Genomic DNA, 18608 nt, shown 5'->3' on the forward strand with positions numbered 1-18608 from the left:
TTGAGCCTGGGCTGGGGCTAACACAAATGTTGGCAGCCTCTTTGTAATGCTCTGCCTGGAACACTGCCTCCTGCCAGGTACCCACAGACCACAGGTGCTTAGTTTCTGTGTTTGGAATGTTTTCTCCTGCTTCTCTGCTCATGGGCAGGTGATGAATGACAGGGAGGGAAGTTGTGAGGGGAGGGTCACCATTTAAAATTGTCACCTGCTGGGGAATGCAGGCAGGTGATTGGTGTGCTCTGGTTCAGCCGTTCCTTCTCTGCTATGATATAATTCACTCACTGGCCTTTACTTGAAAACCCTGGCATGTCATTACGGTATCAGGAGGGAATGACTGCAAGGTCTTAGGACACAAGTCCCAGGCTGGTGCAATATAGTGCTTACCTGCTTCTCTTTCCTCGTCACCACATCTTAACTAGTGGAGAGCGGCTGCCAGGTGGCTGTGCATGCTGATGGTGAGGGCTGTCACAGGGCTGATGGCTGGTTTGTTCTGTCCCTTCTGTGCTCTACCTTCTCGCTGTTTCCTGTGTGGAGTTATTATACTTGTGTTTAGAAGGCATGGCATTTATTGGAATATAAGTGTGATCCAGAAAGAATGATTTCTCTAGATTTCTTTTTGATTCATGAGTCTGAATTTTGCATTGCTTTCAGCTGTTAGTGTTTACAATGGTGGCTATTTTAATGCCAAATGGGGTGTTTTCTCTCATCATAAAAAGGATTTTACATAGTGCTTTATATTGGGATTTATCAGAGGATCCCAAAGCTGTGATATCATGATCCCTGGCACATGAAAGGTAGATACCATTTTAACAGAGAGAAACTAAAGAATTGACTTGCTCCAAATTACCAAGCAAGTTGATGACTACCCAGATGCATTCCAGTGTCCTGGCTGGTTCACACAATCTCAAATACAGATTTGAGACCCATCACGTTCTGGAATGCAATTTCTCTGTGGAAATATTGGAAGAGTTTGCAGTGTAATTCATATCCTAGCCCAGCAGAAGGCTGAAATGAAGTTGAAGTACCTGTCCCACCCAAGGCATGGCCCAGCATGAGCTGAAGAAATGGAAAAGAAAAGCCCTGGTACATTATTACACTAACATAAGCCAACAAATCTCAAACAAGGTTGATGAAGAAAGCATCACCATCTTAGAACAAGAACTGTGGAATGGGTGAGGGATGGGCTACAGGACCAAGGAAATCTTGGTTCTCTAAATGAGATTTCCATCCATCACATTAGGGATTACTCAAAGTGAAGTAATTCCTAGGATTCTAAATGTTACCTAGACATGGGGCCCTGTTCTGGCTCTTTCAGAAGCCCAAAAGATGTGGGAACAAGGAGCCAAGTGAGGTTCCCCAGCCCACCTGATATGGATGACCTTTTTTCTTTAAAAAAAAAATTATTTTAAGAGTTGTGGAACACGTTACCTGGTTTCTGTCCTTGCTTCCTTCCTGTCTCTCATTCTTTCTATCCATTTCTCCTTTAATCTTATCAGTGAGACAGGAGTAAATTTGCAATACTGATCTCTCCTTCAAAACTGGTTAACTAAAAAGGAGCATTAAGCTCTTCCCTGCCCCCTCACTTTTGAACATCTCTATAAATCTTCAGAAGGAGAAAGAAGTCGAATTAGCCAGTAGTAGGGTATGGAGACATTTTCCATTGTACCCTATAAGCTCCCCCCCCCCACTTAGTGGAGGACAGGGTGAAATATCTGCCAAGGCTGCCACACCCTGCACTTGTGCCAGGTGTGCCCTCAGCCCAGGGTCCAGCCACCCAGCATAACTCACTGGCTGAGAAAGTCAGCCTGCAGTCAAAGGAGAGCTTAAGGCAGTACATTTTTGTAGAGTCTTGATCTAGCAAACTACCACTGTCCTCGAAGCCAGCCTGTAGCTTTATTAGCCTTTGAGGGAGATAAATGGGATGGCAGGTTTGCCAGAACACTGGCCCTGCAGCCTAGCCTCAGAGTCAAATTTGAGGTTATCAGTCTTCTCTCTCTTGCATCTGGTTGCCAGGGAACCCAAGCAGATTACGATGAGCCCGGAACTCTGAAGGAACCAGGCTTGAGCTCAGGGTAGGAAAAACAGATGTGCACAGGACTAGGCAGGCAGGGAGAGACCATCTCCTACCTGTTTGGAGTGTACATTTAATTTGCAGCCCAGGAAGCTCTAGGATGCTTCTTGAGACTGGGGTTTCTTATTCCGGTATGTCTCACAACATTAGGAGTCCATTCCAATATTCTTTGACATCTGGTGTCAGACCAAATGATTATCAGGTAGGAACAAAGCTCTGCAAATCCCCTGAGTGTATGGGTGATTTCAGTAAAATCACCTGGTGCAGCGGCTAAGACTACAGAAGTCGCCAGTTTCAGTGTGCTGTCCCCTGCAGACCGACTTCATTTAGTCCCCAAGGAAGGGGCTCCCAGGATAATTAGATGAGAGAGAGGAAGACAGATTCCCAGACAGAAACAGCCTTTGATCTAGCAATGCACCGTTCCTCCGGAGCACTGACCACGAGGAGCTCTGAGGAGTCTGAAGCAGGGTCCAGCTTCCTCAGGGCGCCCCCCCCACCCCCCGCCACCGCAGGAGCACGCACTCTGCTTCCAGCCATCCCGCAGGCAGTCAGATGTGTGTGGAGGTTGGGAGAGCCCGGTGGGTGGCGAGGGGAGGCCTTGCTGGACTCCCAGCATCTTTGCTGGCTCAGAGAGAATGCCGCGTCCACGCGACCCCCTACCTCCCAGGGAGCCTGCCTGTTCTTGTCATCGGCAGGTCTAATGCCCTCTAAGATTACTGTGCATCTTTTCAGAAGACTTTGAGCAAAGACTATTTTATGTTCCTGTTTCTGGAGAGCGATTCTGTGAGAGGGTAGGCAGTTTCCCTGTTTTCAGAGGCAAGATTCCCTTTTTGCGGAGAAATGTAACATTGTGAAGATTCAAGAACAGACTGACTCACACACTTTGCTCTTTGTCTTTCTCCTTTTATGTTTATCTTACCTTTTGCAACTCACAAATCCCTGGCCCTTGACTCTTCTCTAGTGCCCGTCTCTGTGTCTCGTACCTTCGCCTTCAGCAGAGGGGACTCCCTGGCAGGCTCCCCAGGTAAACATGCGTGGGTGTCTCTCGGGTCTCTGTAGATCCAACGGGGTTTGCAAGAGGCCTTTGGTTTCTGTCACTGTCCTATGAAAGAACTAGCCTCCTCCAGCAGGTGCTCCAGGATGGAGGTATATAGCACACCACATGGAAAACACTCATTTGCGCAAACAGCCCAGGTATTGCTGGTTCAATGGTGTCACTTGGGAATTTAGCTCCTGGGGATGTCTCTGTGGATGTACAGGGAGAAATGATGGGGTGAAGGATGGTGTGGTTCTTCCTCATCATTTGTCTCCCTGCAGAATGGAGGGCTGAGGAGTGCAGCAGGAGAGAAATAGAAACAATGGACTACTATTCTTTATTGCTACCTATTTTCTCTCCACCATTCATTCTATGTGGCCTCTACCTTTAGCTGACCATCCTCATCTTCTTCATAATGTTACTCCCTGGGGACCATATTCTCTCTGGCTTTACTCATACAAAGAAGATGTGTAAAAATTTCAAGACAGCGTTCCATTAGGTTTAACTTCTGTTGTTAATTAAATAAAAGTTGCTGGGTTTCTTTTTAACTGGTTCAGGCAGCTCTTCATAGAACTACATGGTAACTCGAGGATGGAGGACAATGTAATAAATCTAAATAATCAATGAAGTGTTTGTATTGTTTTCATCTCTAGAGTTTGCTCTCTTAGGCTCATGAAACAAGTAATGACCGAACCAGGAATTTATTTGTTAAATTGCCTTGAAGTCAGAATGTGAAAACACAGTCCAATTTCCTGCACCCACCACATCTGTCTCCTTGTCCCAGTGTAGGACTCTGAGGCCCCACCACAACCTCAGCCATCAAAAATCCAGTTACATTTTGCTATCTCTACAGTAGACCGTCAACTTTCATAAAGGCTATGTCCTGAGACCTCAAACCCCCAAGTTTGCAACTTGAGCAGTATTTATATTGACTCCTGCTTTCTCCCAAATCACATTTTTCCCATCAAAAACCATCTGGATCCCATGTTTATCTGTAAAAGACAAGTTATCATCTCAAATTTCACCAAAGTTTTCTCTTATTTAATGATGATTTTCTACCAAGAAATAACATTTTTCTCGCTTTGTGAGAGCTCACGCCTTCATGATGTCGACAGACCAGCATGGTCAATGTGGGATGCCAACCTGGTGCCTTCTATCAGCTAACTGGTCTACTCCTGCCTGTGGGCAAAATGAGAAATGACCACATCATGGACCTTCAGGATCCTTCACACACAGGGAGTCTTGGTGAATGAAGAGTATGCTACAAAGCTTCAGCCAAAAGAGAAGGTTTACATTTTTAAAAAGATATTCAACCAAAAGGATCAAAGAAGGGGTATATTTTCCTTTTAAATTACCCTCAGTTAACCAGACAAGCCAGTTCTTTGTAACTTTCCAATTAAAGGAAGGTTAATTTTAGTTCATTGATATTTATCATGAAAAACTTGATAGTAACCCCTTATGATACCAGGATGAAGGAGACTTGTTCCTGCTGTGTGACGCACTCCACGCCCCCTCAGGAGGTGCTGCCCCTTCTGATCCTACCCTGATTGGTGGCAGCTGCTCCTGAGAGCTCTTTTCACCTTCCCCCCATTTTCCATGAGTGGGTGTCCAACCCAATAGGTGAACCACAAAGCTGAGAGCAAGGCCAGCTTCTTCTGACCCTTGGTTTACCTCTACAGAGTAGAGCAGTGAGGAGCACAGCAGAAAAAAAGAAAAGGTGTGAATGCCTTGCTTCTCCTTTGACTCTTTCCTCCCTCCTTCTTTCATCTGCTCTCCTTTTGTCTGGCCCCATACTTAATTTATGATCCAAATACAATTATTTGCATATATTATGTCTTGCCCCTACCTTACACAGAGGAAAAAAGAAATCCTGGAAATTAATAGAGCCTTTAAGTTTAAAAAGAGCCCAGTCATTTTATTTGATCCCCACAACCCTCCAAAGAATTATCATTTGAAAACAATAGGTAAAGGAAACATGCTCCGAAAACATCGAGCCATCCATTAGTATCACAGGGAGAAGTAGAAGGATGAGGATTGGAATCCTAATCTCTCTCTCTCTCTCTCTCTCTTTTTAATGTCACATTTATTTTTTTAATTTTTTAATTCTTTTTTATTTTTAACAAAAAGTTTCCAATTAAAATGAATAAGTCACAGGAATACAAAGCAGAGCATAAGTCAGTGATAAAAGCAGAGAATACAGTCAGTGATACTGTGATAGGGATATAATAGGACAGATGGGAGCTATACTTGTGGTGGACACAGCATAATGTGTAAACTTGTCAAATCACTAAGCTGTATACCTGAAACCAGTGTAACACTGTGAGTCAACCATCCTCAAAAAAAAAAAAAAAAGTTTCCAGCTTTATTGAGACATAATTGACATATAACATCATGTAAGTTTGTATGTATGGGATAAATTGATACGTATATATCGTATCTACTGGAAAATTCTTTTTTGTTGTTTTAAATTCCACTAGAGTTGACATACAGTGTTATATTAGTTTCAGGTATACAATATAGTGATATGTGGCACTTTAGAAACAAAACAAATGAGCAAAAGAAAAGGAAAGACAAACCAAGAAACAGACTCAAACTGATGGTTAGCAGAGGGGAGGGGAGGGGGGATTGGTAAAATAGGTGATGGGGATTAAGGAGTGCACTTGTCTTGGTGAGCACTGGGTGATGTATTGGATCTAAGACTCAGGTCCTGCTTCTATTGTCTTGGACCTGGCTATCCCTCTGAACATGGGCCTTTTGTGCCCCCTAGAGGACTGTGACTTACTAGCATTTTGAAAGCTGTCCTGCTAATGAATTCTGGTGCTTAACAGTGGATTGAAGCCAGCGGTCCTTGCACCAAATATTGCCACCATTATCCATAGGCAGTTTCCTTCTATATGAAGCTTTAGTTTGAAATAAGGAGAGCCGAGTGGTTTTGTGCATTGATTCCAGAGCAGAGAATGATGTAATTAGCCAGCTTTGCAGTTGCTTTCGTTTAAAAAATAGACTTCTGATCAAACCACTGAGAGTACACAGCTCCATTGCAGTTATTTCTCCTCCCCAGATTCATTCCTTTTTTCTTTTCCCAGTGGAGATGATTTCCGAGTTCTCCGTGATAACCTTTCCAAATCCACAAAAGCACAGAGGCAGGAGAGGGGTCAGGAGCAGTGATTCTTTTTCAGTGTTCAGTTGACATCCGTAATGTGCTTTGAGATCGATGGGGACCGTTTCCTCTCAGAATATACAGGGAGTCTCTAAAAATAATCCTTTTACTTTGTAAAATGTGGTAAGTGGCAATATTCCTTTGGGTTGGTTTTTGTGTTGTAAACATTTGGGAACCATTAAAGTTCCATGTAATGTGAGCGAGTTCATCTGGGCTCCTCACTTGGGCTGATTTGCAGAGTTCACATTGTAGCTTTGACAGAGAACTTTTGGCATTTGGTTGTCTGATGTTGAATATTACCCCAGAATGATGAATTTTAATAATCCTAGTCTGTACTCTTGTAGGCCTATCCAGTTAAGCTCCCCATCTAGTTTGGAGAACACAGATGGCTTAGAGACCAAGACCAAAAAGGGCTATTCCTCCTTGTCTCTCACTGATGTTCCAAAAGATAGAAACAGACAGCCACTGACCCCTTCTTTCCCTTTACATCCCCAGACTAAAAAGGGAAGTGGGGCATTCTTCTATATCATGGGTTCTGCTCTAGACATAGGTGTCATGAGTGAGGCAAGTATCCCAGAGCTGTGTATAGGTTCATGGGGCTCCACCTATCAGGGCAGAGGATATTCCATTCAGCCCCAGTTACAGTATAAAATCCTCTTCAACCTCCTCCTCCATCCCATGTCCAATTTTACCCCAGGGTCTTCTCCACCCAATCTCAGTAACTCCAACTTGCCATAGGACAGATATCTCTTGCAGAATGACCATGCAAAGGCTGCAGGAATGGAGTCTATCATGCTTCTCCACAGAGCTTGGGAGTCTGGAGCAGAAAACCCTGCTCCCCACCAGCCAACATCCAGGGCCAGCTTGAGGGTGTGATGTAAGCAAGAGTAGGCAAGGGATATGTTGGCTGCTTGGCCTACCTCCTGCTGAGGGATTCTGTGGTCAGTTTGATCACTGTTTGATCTGTCCCTCTTAGACCTCTTTGACTATAGTTTAGGATTTTCCTCTTCACTTTACTTCCCCAGTCTGGGCCTCTGCTCTTAGGAAATGCCAAGGGGAATTATGCAACTTGAACTAGTTTGCCATGCTGCTGGGACACTCGTCTGTTACTGATTTCTTCTCTTTTTTTTTTTATTAAAAGCATTTCCATTTCCCTTGCTCAGAAACCTCTGAGTGTATGTGCACAATTACCAAAATGCCAAGTCATCAGCATCCTACCTATTGAGGAATGTCAGGCTCTGGGACATGAAAACATTGATCTTACACAACACTCAGATGAGCTGGGATTTCTTTGTCATGAAGTGAGGGTTTTTTTCCTTTTAAAAATTGCTTTTATAAGCCCGACCTTAATAAGACAGTTGTATCTTTTGGTGTTGAAAATCCTTTGGGATTCTTCTTACTTTACAAAACGAAACAAAACATGCTTCTCCTCCTAGCACAACAGTGATGTCGCTTGCATTTGACATGTGGTCCCTGTGAGTGACAGCAGAGTGGCATGCCTGTCCTGAGTGCCACTGAGGATGAGAGCTCTGGGAGGAACAGGGGTGCATTTGTGGCCTCATTTTCAACAGAGTGTGGAAGTGATTCAGGCAGAGCCTTCTATGGATGGAAGTGGTCTAGTAGGTAAGATAGGCCTGTTTCCCTGCCATTCTCCTGAAATGTGCCTAGAATTGTGACATAAGGGATAATGATATGGAACAGCACATATCAGGTGTGTGAAGCATGTGTCCCACCAGGCAAAGTGGAGGGTTGTCAAGGAGATATGGTTATTTCTCAGGCCCTGCTCACACTCTCTCCTCTTGTTCCAAACTGAGTAGAGGCTAAGACCCACCAGGTTACGATCTGATTTTCCAGACTCCACTCACACAACAAAGAAGTCACCCTCCTCCAGGACTACCTGCCTTCTTTTTCACAGCAATTACCCCAAGGAAGCACCATTGACTAACTTAGCAGTCACCACCTGCAGAAGACCACAAAGGATCCAGCCAAACCAGAACTCATCAGTTTATTTTCAAGGGACCAGAACCAGAAATGAAATGTTTATTTTCCTACCCGGTACTACTGCCATTTACAATTACCTGGGTGCTTCACTCTTGTCCACGGTGCCATCACTGTCCTCCTTGGCCCCTGGTCACTGTGGAAGAGGTTCTGGCCCTCTATCACCCAGGGCATAAGTAGGGCCGAGGAGACCTGACCCCCAGGATCCCGTTTCACATGCTTTTATTAAAGTGCTGGTGTCCTGCTGGTTACTGGCCCAAAGCCTGAGGCCTCCTGGTGCCCTTGATTCTCATTGTACACTCTCTCACTCTTTCCAGCTGCAGTTCTGAAGTGTCCTTTTACCTGTCCCTAGCTTCTTGGAGAAGTCAACTTCCCCAGAATGATTTTATTTTTTTATTTTTTTTTATTTTTTTTAAATTTTTATTTATTTATGATAGTCACACACACAGAGAGAGAGAGAGAGGCAGAGACACAGGCAGAGGGAGAAGCAGGCTCCATGCACCGGGAGCCCGACATTCAATCCCGGGTCTCCAGGATCGCGCCCTGGGCCAAAGGCAGGCACTAAACCATTGCGCCACCCAGGGATCCCCCCCAGAATGATTTTAAATTGCAAAGGAAAGGATTTCCTATCCAGGATGTTTTGAGAGCTCTGAAATCTTTTTTTTAAACAAAATTTAGATTCTTTTTTTTTTTTTTTTAAGATTTTATTTACTTGAGAGTGAGAGAGAGAGCATGAGCAGTGGTGGGGAAGGGGATATCAGAGGGAGAGGGGAAAGCGGACTTTCCACTGAGCAGAGAGCCTAACGTGGGGCCCGATTCCAGAACCCTGAGACCATGACCCAAGCTTAAGGCAGATACTTCACTGACTAAGCCACCCAGGCACCCCATAAAGTTTAGATTTTAAATTAAAACTCTTTAAGAATCCCTTAGGTGTTGATCCAATCATTCTATACAGTTTTCCTGAGCACCTACTCTAGGCCAGGCACAATGCTAGGTACTGGGTGTACCACAATGACCAGGAAAGATAAGGCCTCTGCCCTCATGGAATTTAGCATTGAGTTGAATAGACATAAGTTCAAACACATAATGAATTAAAACTTGTGAAAAATACTTGGAAGGAATGAACAAGGGACAGTGATAGAAGAACACAGGGAAATCTTAGGACAGCCATAGTCTTCAGAGGAGGTGGATTTCAGCTGAGACCTAATGACTGAGACCCAAGCAGTGGGGGTGGGGCTAAGTGTGGGCAAGAGAAATACTATTTCTGAGTTAGTTGGGGAACACTTGCATGATTGAGGGCAGCAGAGCGAAAAAGGGAGGGGAAGAGAGTCCCCAGGAAGAGACCAGACAGGAAAGCAGGAGTCAAGTCTTGGGGGGGTTTTCAGGGACAAAAACAAGGAGTTGCAATTTTATTCAGACTAAATAAAAGGAAGCTGATTTGTGCTTTTAAAAATGTGATTCTGGCAGCTGAGGTGAGAACAGATCATAGGATTATCAGAGGGGAGACAGGACCGGGGTCCAGGTAATTGGGACTTGAGTGGGGTCAGAGATAGAGACGAACGGCTTATTAGGTGGGAAGTGGAGGTGAGAGGGTCTGATGTGGGCTGGGGGAGCAGCTGGAGTTAGGGGTGCGCCCGCCAGGTTTCTGGCTTAAGTAATGGAGCATATGCGGGGGGCACTTACTGAGAAGGGCACACTGGAAATAGAATCCTAAATTCTATAATCCTATCAAGGCAGCGATTGTTATGGTTCTAATGAGAAAAATGATTCAGCCTATTGTTATTTTACCCTTTCCACTGCCTGGTTTCCAATAACAGCTTGCAGCTAAACAGACCATCAACCTCCAGGATTTGCTCCAAATACATGCTAATCAGTTATCTTGATTGATGGCACCATTATCTCAGGAGACAAGACTAAATTCCCGAGGTTCTACCTCTAAAGAACAAGGAGCAGAATCTCTGAGGAACCAGACTCTGTATTCAAGCCCCCAAACTAAGTCTGTGTTATGAGAGGCTGACAGCACACCCCCTTCCCGTTTTGGGGAAGAAATGCGGAGTGACATTAGTTGGGAAGCAGAGGGGTGGAAAGAGCTTGATGGTCTCTCCCTCAGGTTTATTCTGTGGTTGAGATGATGTTAGAGTCACTTTAAGAGCCTTTCTTGCAAATCGAACTCCAATAAAAAAAATATACAAAAAAAAAAAAAAGAAAGAACCTTTCTTGTAAATGAGCAAGGGGTAATTGAAGGGGAAGTGGGCGGGGGGATGGGTGACTGGGTGACAGGCACTGAAGGGGACACTTGATGAGCACTGGGTGTTATACTATATGTTGACAGGTCAAACTCCAATAAAAATATATATATATACAAAAAAAAAAAAGAACCTCTGTTGTATTGATTCAAGGAAGGTAGTTCACATATCTGTTTTGAAACCAAGTGACATGGTCTTAATTGAGCTTTCCCTAGAAGTGGTTCTTGAAAACCAAAACAAAACAAAACAAAACAAAACAAAAAAAAAACCACTGACTTTGAACATGTAGTATGCCTTTGACAGAAGGCATGTGGGTTATTCCAAATATGTACCCATATGTTTGTGGGCTACTGCCTATCCAGGGTACTGCCAAACTTAGGGCAGACCTGAGCTACTCCCACTAAAATGCCTCACCATGGCAAGGACTGATATATGTGCTGTCAAACCTAAGGCCTTCACCTTTCCAAAATAAGGCTTGTGAAGGGAGTTTATATCCTGGTAAAGGATCTCATGCTCTGGAGTAGCTAACCGCACTCACAGCATGGTCCTCATCTTCTGCACTTGACCCAAAGACCAGAAGTGAGAAAGGCTGTGGACCACCTCTGCCCAGCTCCTCCCTGGGAGAGGTTGTGGGGAGCAGGAGGAGCCTGAGCACAGCAGAGCCTTGAGTTCCTGTCCCCAACTGAGCAGCTGGGCAGCTGGGCACCTTCTGACAGGAAGGGTGAGGGCCCGGTTCTACTGCTGCCCAGAAGTCCTGCAGGCCCTCAGTAAACGACACCTTTCTCTCCCCCTCCCCCATCTCTCTTTCCATTCCCCTTTTTGTTCTCCCTATCCACCTTTCCCTGCCTTTTCTCCCTTGCCTCTCCCCCACCATCTGCAGTAAACCGGTCCCCTTCTCGCTGCAGCGGGCTGAACCGCTCCGAGTCTCCAAACCGCGAGCGCAATGACTTTGGGGGAAGCAACACCCAGCTGTGCAGCAGCAGCAACAACCTCTACACTCCTGACTACTCGGTGCACATCCTCAGTGATGTGCAGTTTGTGAAGGTAACTCCCCCAGGAGGGCCATCCCCTCGCCGGCCAGCCAGCTGGGGAAGCAAGACAGGGTGTGCCTCCCCATGCCCAGTGCTCCAAGATAATGCTGCGTGGTCACTGTTCCCTGGCTTTAGAAGGGCCCTATTTTCAGTTAGCTTGATTCCTGCTCATTATTTGTCATTCTTTTAGGATCTCCTGATCCCTGTTTCTTGTGTGAGGAAACTGAGGCACAAAGCAATAGGGAATTAGTTTGCCTGAGACAAGTTGCCAGCAGAACTGTTTGCTTTGGATCCCCTGCCATTGGCACCAAGTTGCTTGTCTTTTCAAGATTAATTTGCAGGTGATTAATAAACCAAGTGTATAGAAGAAACCATGCTATGATTTTAAGTATGATAGTATATTTTTACACCTTACTGTTTCAAGTCTAAAATGCAATTTGGCTTGCATGTTAACTGAAAACCCTTTATGTAACAGTTCTACCCTTAGCCGTCCCTGGGCTGTGTGGAGCTCAGGGGAGCGTCACTTCGCACATGCAGCAGAGAGAAGCAGCAATGCTCATTCCCTTGTAGTTAGGAGGGGAGCTGTTTCTTCATATTCCTCATTGGAATTGGGATAGGGATTGCATAGAAACCTTCTAGAATGGCCTCCTTTCTCTTGCTTTGATAGGTTTTATTTTATTTGTTTTGTTTGCTAGCATTCTGCAAACTGTTACATGCTTGGGCCAAAGATCAGGAGTGAGCCCCCATTTATCCAAGTCCAACAAACCACCCAATGAATTCACTTGATAAATCTTGTCCCACTTGTGGGCTGAATTATGAGAGCTATATTAATCACAAAGGTGGGAGGAGGTCATCTCCTTCTGTCCAGAACACAAGCTCTGATAATTGGAGAGCAGTGTGTGCTGGCTGGCTTTCTGTGTTCCAGAACTCTGCAGACACTCTGAGCTGAAACTGTAAAGATGGAAAGTTACCAGAGGGAGGGGCTGAGCCTGGACTGTGAGGTGAGGTACTGTTTGTGGGGTACTCTGTGCATGTGCTTTATAGCTCCTTTGCCTGAATGATCCACTAAGTCTACCACCACCCAGTGAGGTAGGTTCTACTTCCATCCCCATTTTAGAGTTGAAGACATTGGAGCTTACATCTAAGGTCACAGGGCTGGTGAGTGGCAGAGCCAAGCTTCGGAGTTGGGTCTCTCTGTCACCAGAGCCCAAGCCCTCAAATCCCTGGGCTCTAGGGAGAGTTGTAGGAAATCCGAGTTGAAGGAGCCCCAGGGGGAAGTGACTTTGGGAATGAACCCTCAAATAGTCATGGGTATATATGACTGGAAACACTTCACAAATCCTATGTGACAATCAAGTAGAGCCTAAGGAAAACTGAAGCCCATAATTCCCCTCCCTGCTTCCAGCCCTGAAGCCCTCTTGTTGCAGGCCTTCCCCAGAAGTGGGGGTAGGAAAAAATGGGATCAGAGAAGATCTACTCTGACAGCTGTTATTGGGTTTGTAGTACTAGTCTTGTGATTGTGGGAAAAGAACTCGAAAGTCACAGTATGAGCACAGGGTTCGACAAATATTGACTGAATGCCTACACTGTGCTTGGCATTGCCAGGACATTGACAAGATACTCTGATGAACAAGACCATAAGCTCCTGTCTTTCTAGAGCTTCCATGCTAGGAGGGGGACAGAGAGGATAAACAAGTAACCACATCGTAAAGAACTTAATTTCTGGTAGTGGTAAAGGCTACCAAGGAAACAAACTGGGTGGTGGGATAGACAGTGATTGGGCAGACTTGGCAAGGGGGCTGCTTGCTTTAGAAATGGTTATCAGAGAAGGCTAAGAAAAGGACATTTTTGCTGGGACCTGAAAGAGGAGGTGGAGAGAACATTTGAGAGCGCAAAGGTGAGAAAGAGCTTAGTGGTTCACAGACCTGAGTGCTGGCACACGGTGTGCAAAGACAAAGGCTGGTGCGAAGTGACAGTGGAGGGTCAGCAGCAGTGTTGCCTGCCATATGCGGGCTGACGGAAGCCACTTGGACTCTACTGTACGTGCACTGGGAATTCTTGTTAAGTTTCTTTCTCAGATTTTCTTATTTGTCTTAGTTCAGGCTGCTGAACTAAGCAGTCGGGGCGACTTAAGCAGCAAACACTTATTTCTCAACAGTTCTGGAGGCTGGAAGTCTAAGTCCCAGGAACCAGCAGATCCAGTGAGAGCCCTCGTTCTAGTTTGCAAATAACCATCTTCTTGTATTTTCATGTGGTGGGAAGAGGTGGATGCAAGCTCTCTTCTTATCAGGACACTAATTCCATCTGTGAGGGCTCCACCCTCACAGCCCAACTACTTCCAAAGGCCCCACCTCCACACATCAGTACATTGAGGAGTAGGATTTCGGCATATGAATCTTAGGAGGACACAAACGTTCAGTCTCTAACATTATTTATATAATAAATTTAGAAAATCAATATGAGGATTTGGCTTGCTGGTGGGGAGGAAAGTGAATGAGATTTTGGGGTGGCATCCTATTTAATGAGCAACCACAGTGAGTCCAGAGTTTTCTGGATCATCTTTAGGTGTGCATACATTAGAGAGCACTTTCGGGGGATGGACTGGGCAGCTTCTCAAAGAGGAATGTGTTAAGATGAACACCTAGCATGAAGTTTATAAGGATCTTCTTAAAACTCACAGATGAGCTCCTAGACATCCATGCCAGAACCTAATGAAGGGACATTCACAGCTAATGAGGAATGTAAAAGGGAAGTGTCTTTCCCGATGTGAGATGGAAGGCGAGTTAAGAACCCCAAACCCGGGGTCAGCTCAGCCACAGGGATCATCCTTTGGTCAAGACAGAGGACCTTGCGTGACCCGGGCAGCTGAGCGTTACAGAACATGGTCCTTTTACCCACCTTGACATTTTGACATTGAGAAGACTAAATGTTAGAAGTCGAGGGGAGGCTAGAAACCAATTAAAGTATTATTCAGAAACTCCTTCAAATTGTGACCCTGTCTCTTAAAAACTTCAATTCTAACAGTTCTGTAGAAGGAAACTTTAGGGGTTCACGCTCTTGCTTGAATGCAAGCATGTGTTTCATTTTGGTGCTGGTTTTCTCTTCCGTTTGTTTTTTAATATACATTAAGATGATGCCTTAGACAAAAGTTAAAAATCCCTTTCTGGAAAAAAAAATCCCTTTCTGCTGATGTAACAGACTTGTGAGGGCCATTGTTTGGGCTGCCCTTTTACTCCTCTGGTCCACCTGCCCACCCACCCCCCATTGCCTTTTTAACAGAGGGAGAGCTTTTGAGGAGCTAAAGAGAAAACTGTGCAAGGGCGGTGTTCTCACAGCCCAAGCCCCTGTGACCAGCTGCAGGAAGATTTTTGCAAGGGTTTTTCATGCCTAACAGACTGAAGTTCCAGTGTTTATTAAGTTCAGGAGTAATCTGACTCCAAGATAAGCTACAAAATTAGATAGAAAGGTATGTCTAGTGATTATCTGGGAGAGATATTAAAGCTGTGATTAATCATAGTGAATTATGAGTGAAGGTATCAAAGCATCCTTATGAATTTTTTAAGAATCTATTTTGTAAATGTCTTTATTAAACTCAGACCATTCAGCAGATGTCTTAGAGTCTGGATTGTGTAACCGTGACCAAGATGCCCCATCACCATCTGGTGGCAGAAGCCCTAAATTGTAGGGTGGTGCTTTGAGGGAAGAACATCATAAGATAGGAGACAGCACACTGGCCAAAGGCTAGCTGCTGGACGTGTTGGCCACTAAAGCAAAATGTCCAGAACAGTACACTTACTTCTGGTTCAAGATAAACAGATCTCCATTTTCTTCATAATTTAGAGGATGCTTGAGTTCCTAACTGGTCACCGTGTAAGACAGCTTGAGCTCAAGCTATTGCTAAGAAATGGTTGTATCTATGGTAATAAAGAGAGAATAAAAACATGTTGCCTTTGGAGCAGTGGTTTTATTCCCTCAGTGAAGCAGTCGGCAAACATTTATTAAGCATTAATAATGGTTCTAGACCTCACGGTCTACTCTAAAGAAATGTAAAACATAACTTCTGCCATATGAGGAGAGTAAAAGCTAGTTAGGGAGAAGAAATGTAGGTGAAGCTGTAGTGACCTATGCGGGGTAGTATCTAATTGATGATGAATCTGTGTGGCACTTACTTTAAGGATGATATTGCTGGTGAATGTACGAGACCTTTAAGAATTAGGCAAGACTAGGAGGAGAGACATCGATGAACAGGCATGTGGAAGGCAAGTAGGCACAGTGCATTCAAGTGGAAGTGAAGAAGCTGAACTGGCCCCATGCTTCTGTGCAGGCAGTAGGAGTACCACTGGCCATGCAAGGCCACATTACCAAAACTGGGCAGGGAGCTTCAGGTTTGTCTGCTAGACCTTTGCCGTCCACATGGTAACCAGTAGCCACCAGTGGCCCCCGAGCACACCAGATGTGGCTGATCCAAATTGATGCACTATACATGTAAAACACATGTTGGGTTTCAAGGACTTAATAAAAAAAAGAATGTACAATTCCCCATTAATAATTTTATGTTGATTCCATGTTGAAGTGAATTTTTTTTGATATGTTGGGTTAGATGAAACATATTATTAAAATTAGTTTCACCTATTTGTTTTTACTTATTTTTAATGTGACTAGAAAATTTTCAATTACATATGGGACTCATTATATTTCTATTGGACAGTACTGTGGTAGATAGGAAGAAGTTCTTGGACAGTTGAACTTGGGGAGCAAACTGACAAAAATTAATGCTTGAATCACAATAAAAACTTAAAAAAAAAACGGAAAGAGAAAAAAAGTAACATGTAAATCTAGAAATGCAGCTGGGGAGAGGTTGTTTCCTGAACACATTTTCTAGAGTGGTGCATTGTCAACAATTTCTTTGAAGGTGACACAGTGACATAGCGGTAGTTGATTGTTTTTCTTTTTTAAATTTAAAAAGAAGAAGCATTATGAAAGCAAGACTGTGAAACACAGAGAGAGAGCAACCAGCGGATGGTACCTTTCCTTTTACACAACCATCCACCCGACAGTATAGGTTCTTCCCCAACCTCTGCCCTCACCCCTGAATGGGGTAACCACTCCCCACCCCCCCACACACAAAGCCATGCTTTTTCCCACTTATTTTTTTTTAATTTTTATTTATGATAGTCACAGAGAGAGAGAGAGAGAGAGGCAGAGACATAGGCAGAGGGAGAAGCAGGCTCCATGTACCGGGAGCCCGACGTGGGATTCGATCCCGGGTCTCCAGGATCGCGCCCTGGGCCAAAGGCAGGCGCCAACCCGCTGCGCCACCCAGGGATCCCCTTTTGCCCACTTCTGTTGGGTCCTGGCTGTGGCCATCTGAATCTTCCCTCCAACACCATTGACTAGTGGTTGCCTAGTGTCTGTATGAATGCCTCCATAATAGGGAACTCAGTACCTCATAAGGAAGGAATATCAGGAAGAATACTTTATTCCCCACTCGTTGTCTTACTCTAGAACAATGCTTAAAGAGTCTTGGAATTCCTCTATCCTTCATTCCAGCTTACTGGAGAATGATATCACTTTTTCTTAAGAACAAAGCGAGAATGGCACAGTTCACTGTGCATGCCGCCTGGACAGAACCTTTCCAAAAATAAATTAACAGCACTTTGCAACACTCCCAAGAGGCTTCTGGTTTGGGGACCATAGTTAATGTACCAGTGATCAGAGCCCTGAACCCCTGAAGCCGTTTCACAAACCAGCACACACCCCTTTCCTTCCCCCTCCCTCATGTCTTCTCTCACTCACCATGTCTCCTCTCTTCAGCTTCCTTTTCTCATTGTCCCCACTTGGATTCTCCTTCCTTCCCCTACTTTTGCTTTATTTTCCTAGTTAAGGATTTACTTTCCTAAGACCTAGTTCTTTGGCAGCACCTCTACTCTTACTCCCGGGGAGAGGGACCTCTTCTCCTGCCCCACCTCATGATGTGCCATCCACAGTTTAGACATAATGAGATGGTAGGTTTGACCCCTTTCTTTGAAGTATATGCCCATTATAAAGTTAACTTGTGAGAGATGGGGTGTGAATGTGTTTTAAACAGTCATTTCTAACAGTTGGATGACAAGTTAATTCATGTTCTCTCATTATCTCAGAGAGGTTAATGATTTGGCCAAGGTTGCCCAGCTTGAAAGTGGCAAAACTGACACTAATCTACAAGCCAAATCTAAACTAAGTAGTTAACCCAAAAAGAGTAATGTCAAGTGCTTTGTTGAGCTTATCAAGTATCATTTAGGAAAATTCTCCATCCTTTAAGCCAGGAGAACCTGCAAGACTCCAAAGAAACCTTTGCCTTCTGGAACACTGTGGGTATGTTAGATAATTGGGTTTGATGGTAACACTAGTTCAGGCCATGTGCCAGCTCTTTTTCAATCATCAGATGCCTATAGACCCCAAGATACAAAGCAGTTATTGGGGCACCTCCCCTAAAGGATTGTGAAATACAGCCCAGTGCAACCAGGTACATCCATTCACAGTGTACAGAGCCCAGGCTAAGATCAGTTGTCCCTGCAGAGCAAGATAAAGGCCTTTAAACCAAAATATCCAGGCTGCAGGGGTACCATTATTAGACTCTGGAGTTTCTCCTCTGGGAACTCGGAGTTCCACCATCTCACTTTCCCTTCCATCTTCCAGGCTCCAAAGAGTGAATAGCACTTTCCCGGGCACACCTTAGGAGACAGTGCACTGGCTAAGATTCTGAAAGCTTACTGTCAAACTTTAGATAATCCCTCAACATTTCAGGACCTTGTTTTCTAATCTGTAAGGTGAGGATCGCAAGGGCTCTCATATGTACCCTACACAGTCATTATGAACAGCAAAGGAGATAACACATATCCCAGTGCTCTGTAAGCCATCATCCGCTCTATGGATGGAAGGTTCCATCATCATCTCCTAACCTCTACCTGCAAAAGCAAGCTCTTACAGATGACACTAGCACTAGGGCTTCCACCAACATCTGAAATCCTAATATCAGTCCTATCTCTTTAGGATAGTTATAGCACTTCCAGTAATATATATGATT

The 18608-nt window shown here is 44.6% G+C and overlaps 1 protein-coding gene across 4 annotated transcripts in view; it reads left to right on the forward strand.

The window, feature by feature from the left end:
• CNNM1 (cyclin and CBS domain divalent metal cation transport mediator 1) overlaps positions 1-18608 on the forward strand; it is a 59289-nt gene that overhangs the window by 32060 nt on the left and 8621 nt on the right. For 2 of the 4 annotated variants that reach the window (XM_055345885.1, XM_055345887.1), the window contains exons 7-8: positions 3033-3095; positions 11392-11555. In XM_055345885.1, coding sequence (XP_055201860.1) covers positions 3033-3095; positions 11392-11555 — 227 coding nt within the window. The remainder of the gene's footprint in view (positions 1-3032; positions 3096-11391; positions 11556-18608) is intronic. The other 2 variants (XM_055345886.1, XM_055345888.1) reach the window with 1 other exon arrangement.

This window comes from Nyctereutes procyonoides, unplaced genomic scaffold (assembly GCF_905146905.1).
Source record: "Nyctereutes procyonoides isolate TBG_1078 unplaced genomic scaffold, NYPRO_anot_genome, whole genome shotgun sequence".
Taxonomy (NCBI): domain Eukaryota; kingdom Metazoa; phylum Chordata; class Mammalia; order Carnivora; family Canidae; genus Nyctereutes; species Nyctereutes procyonoides.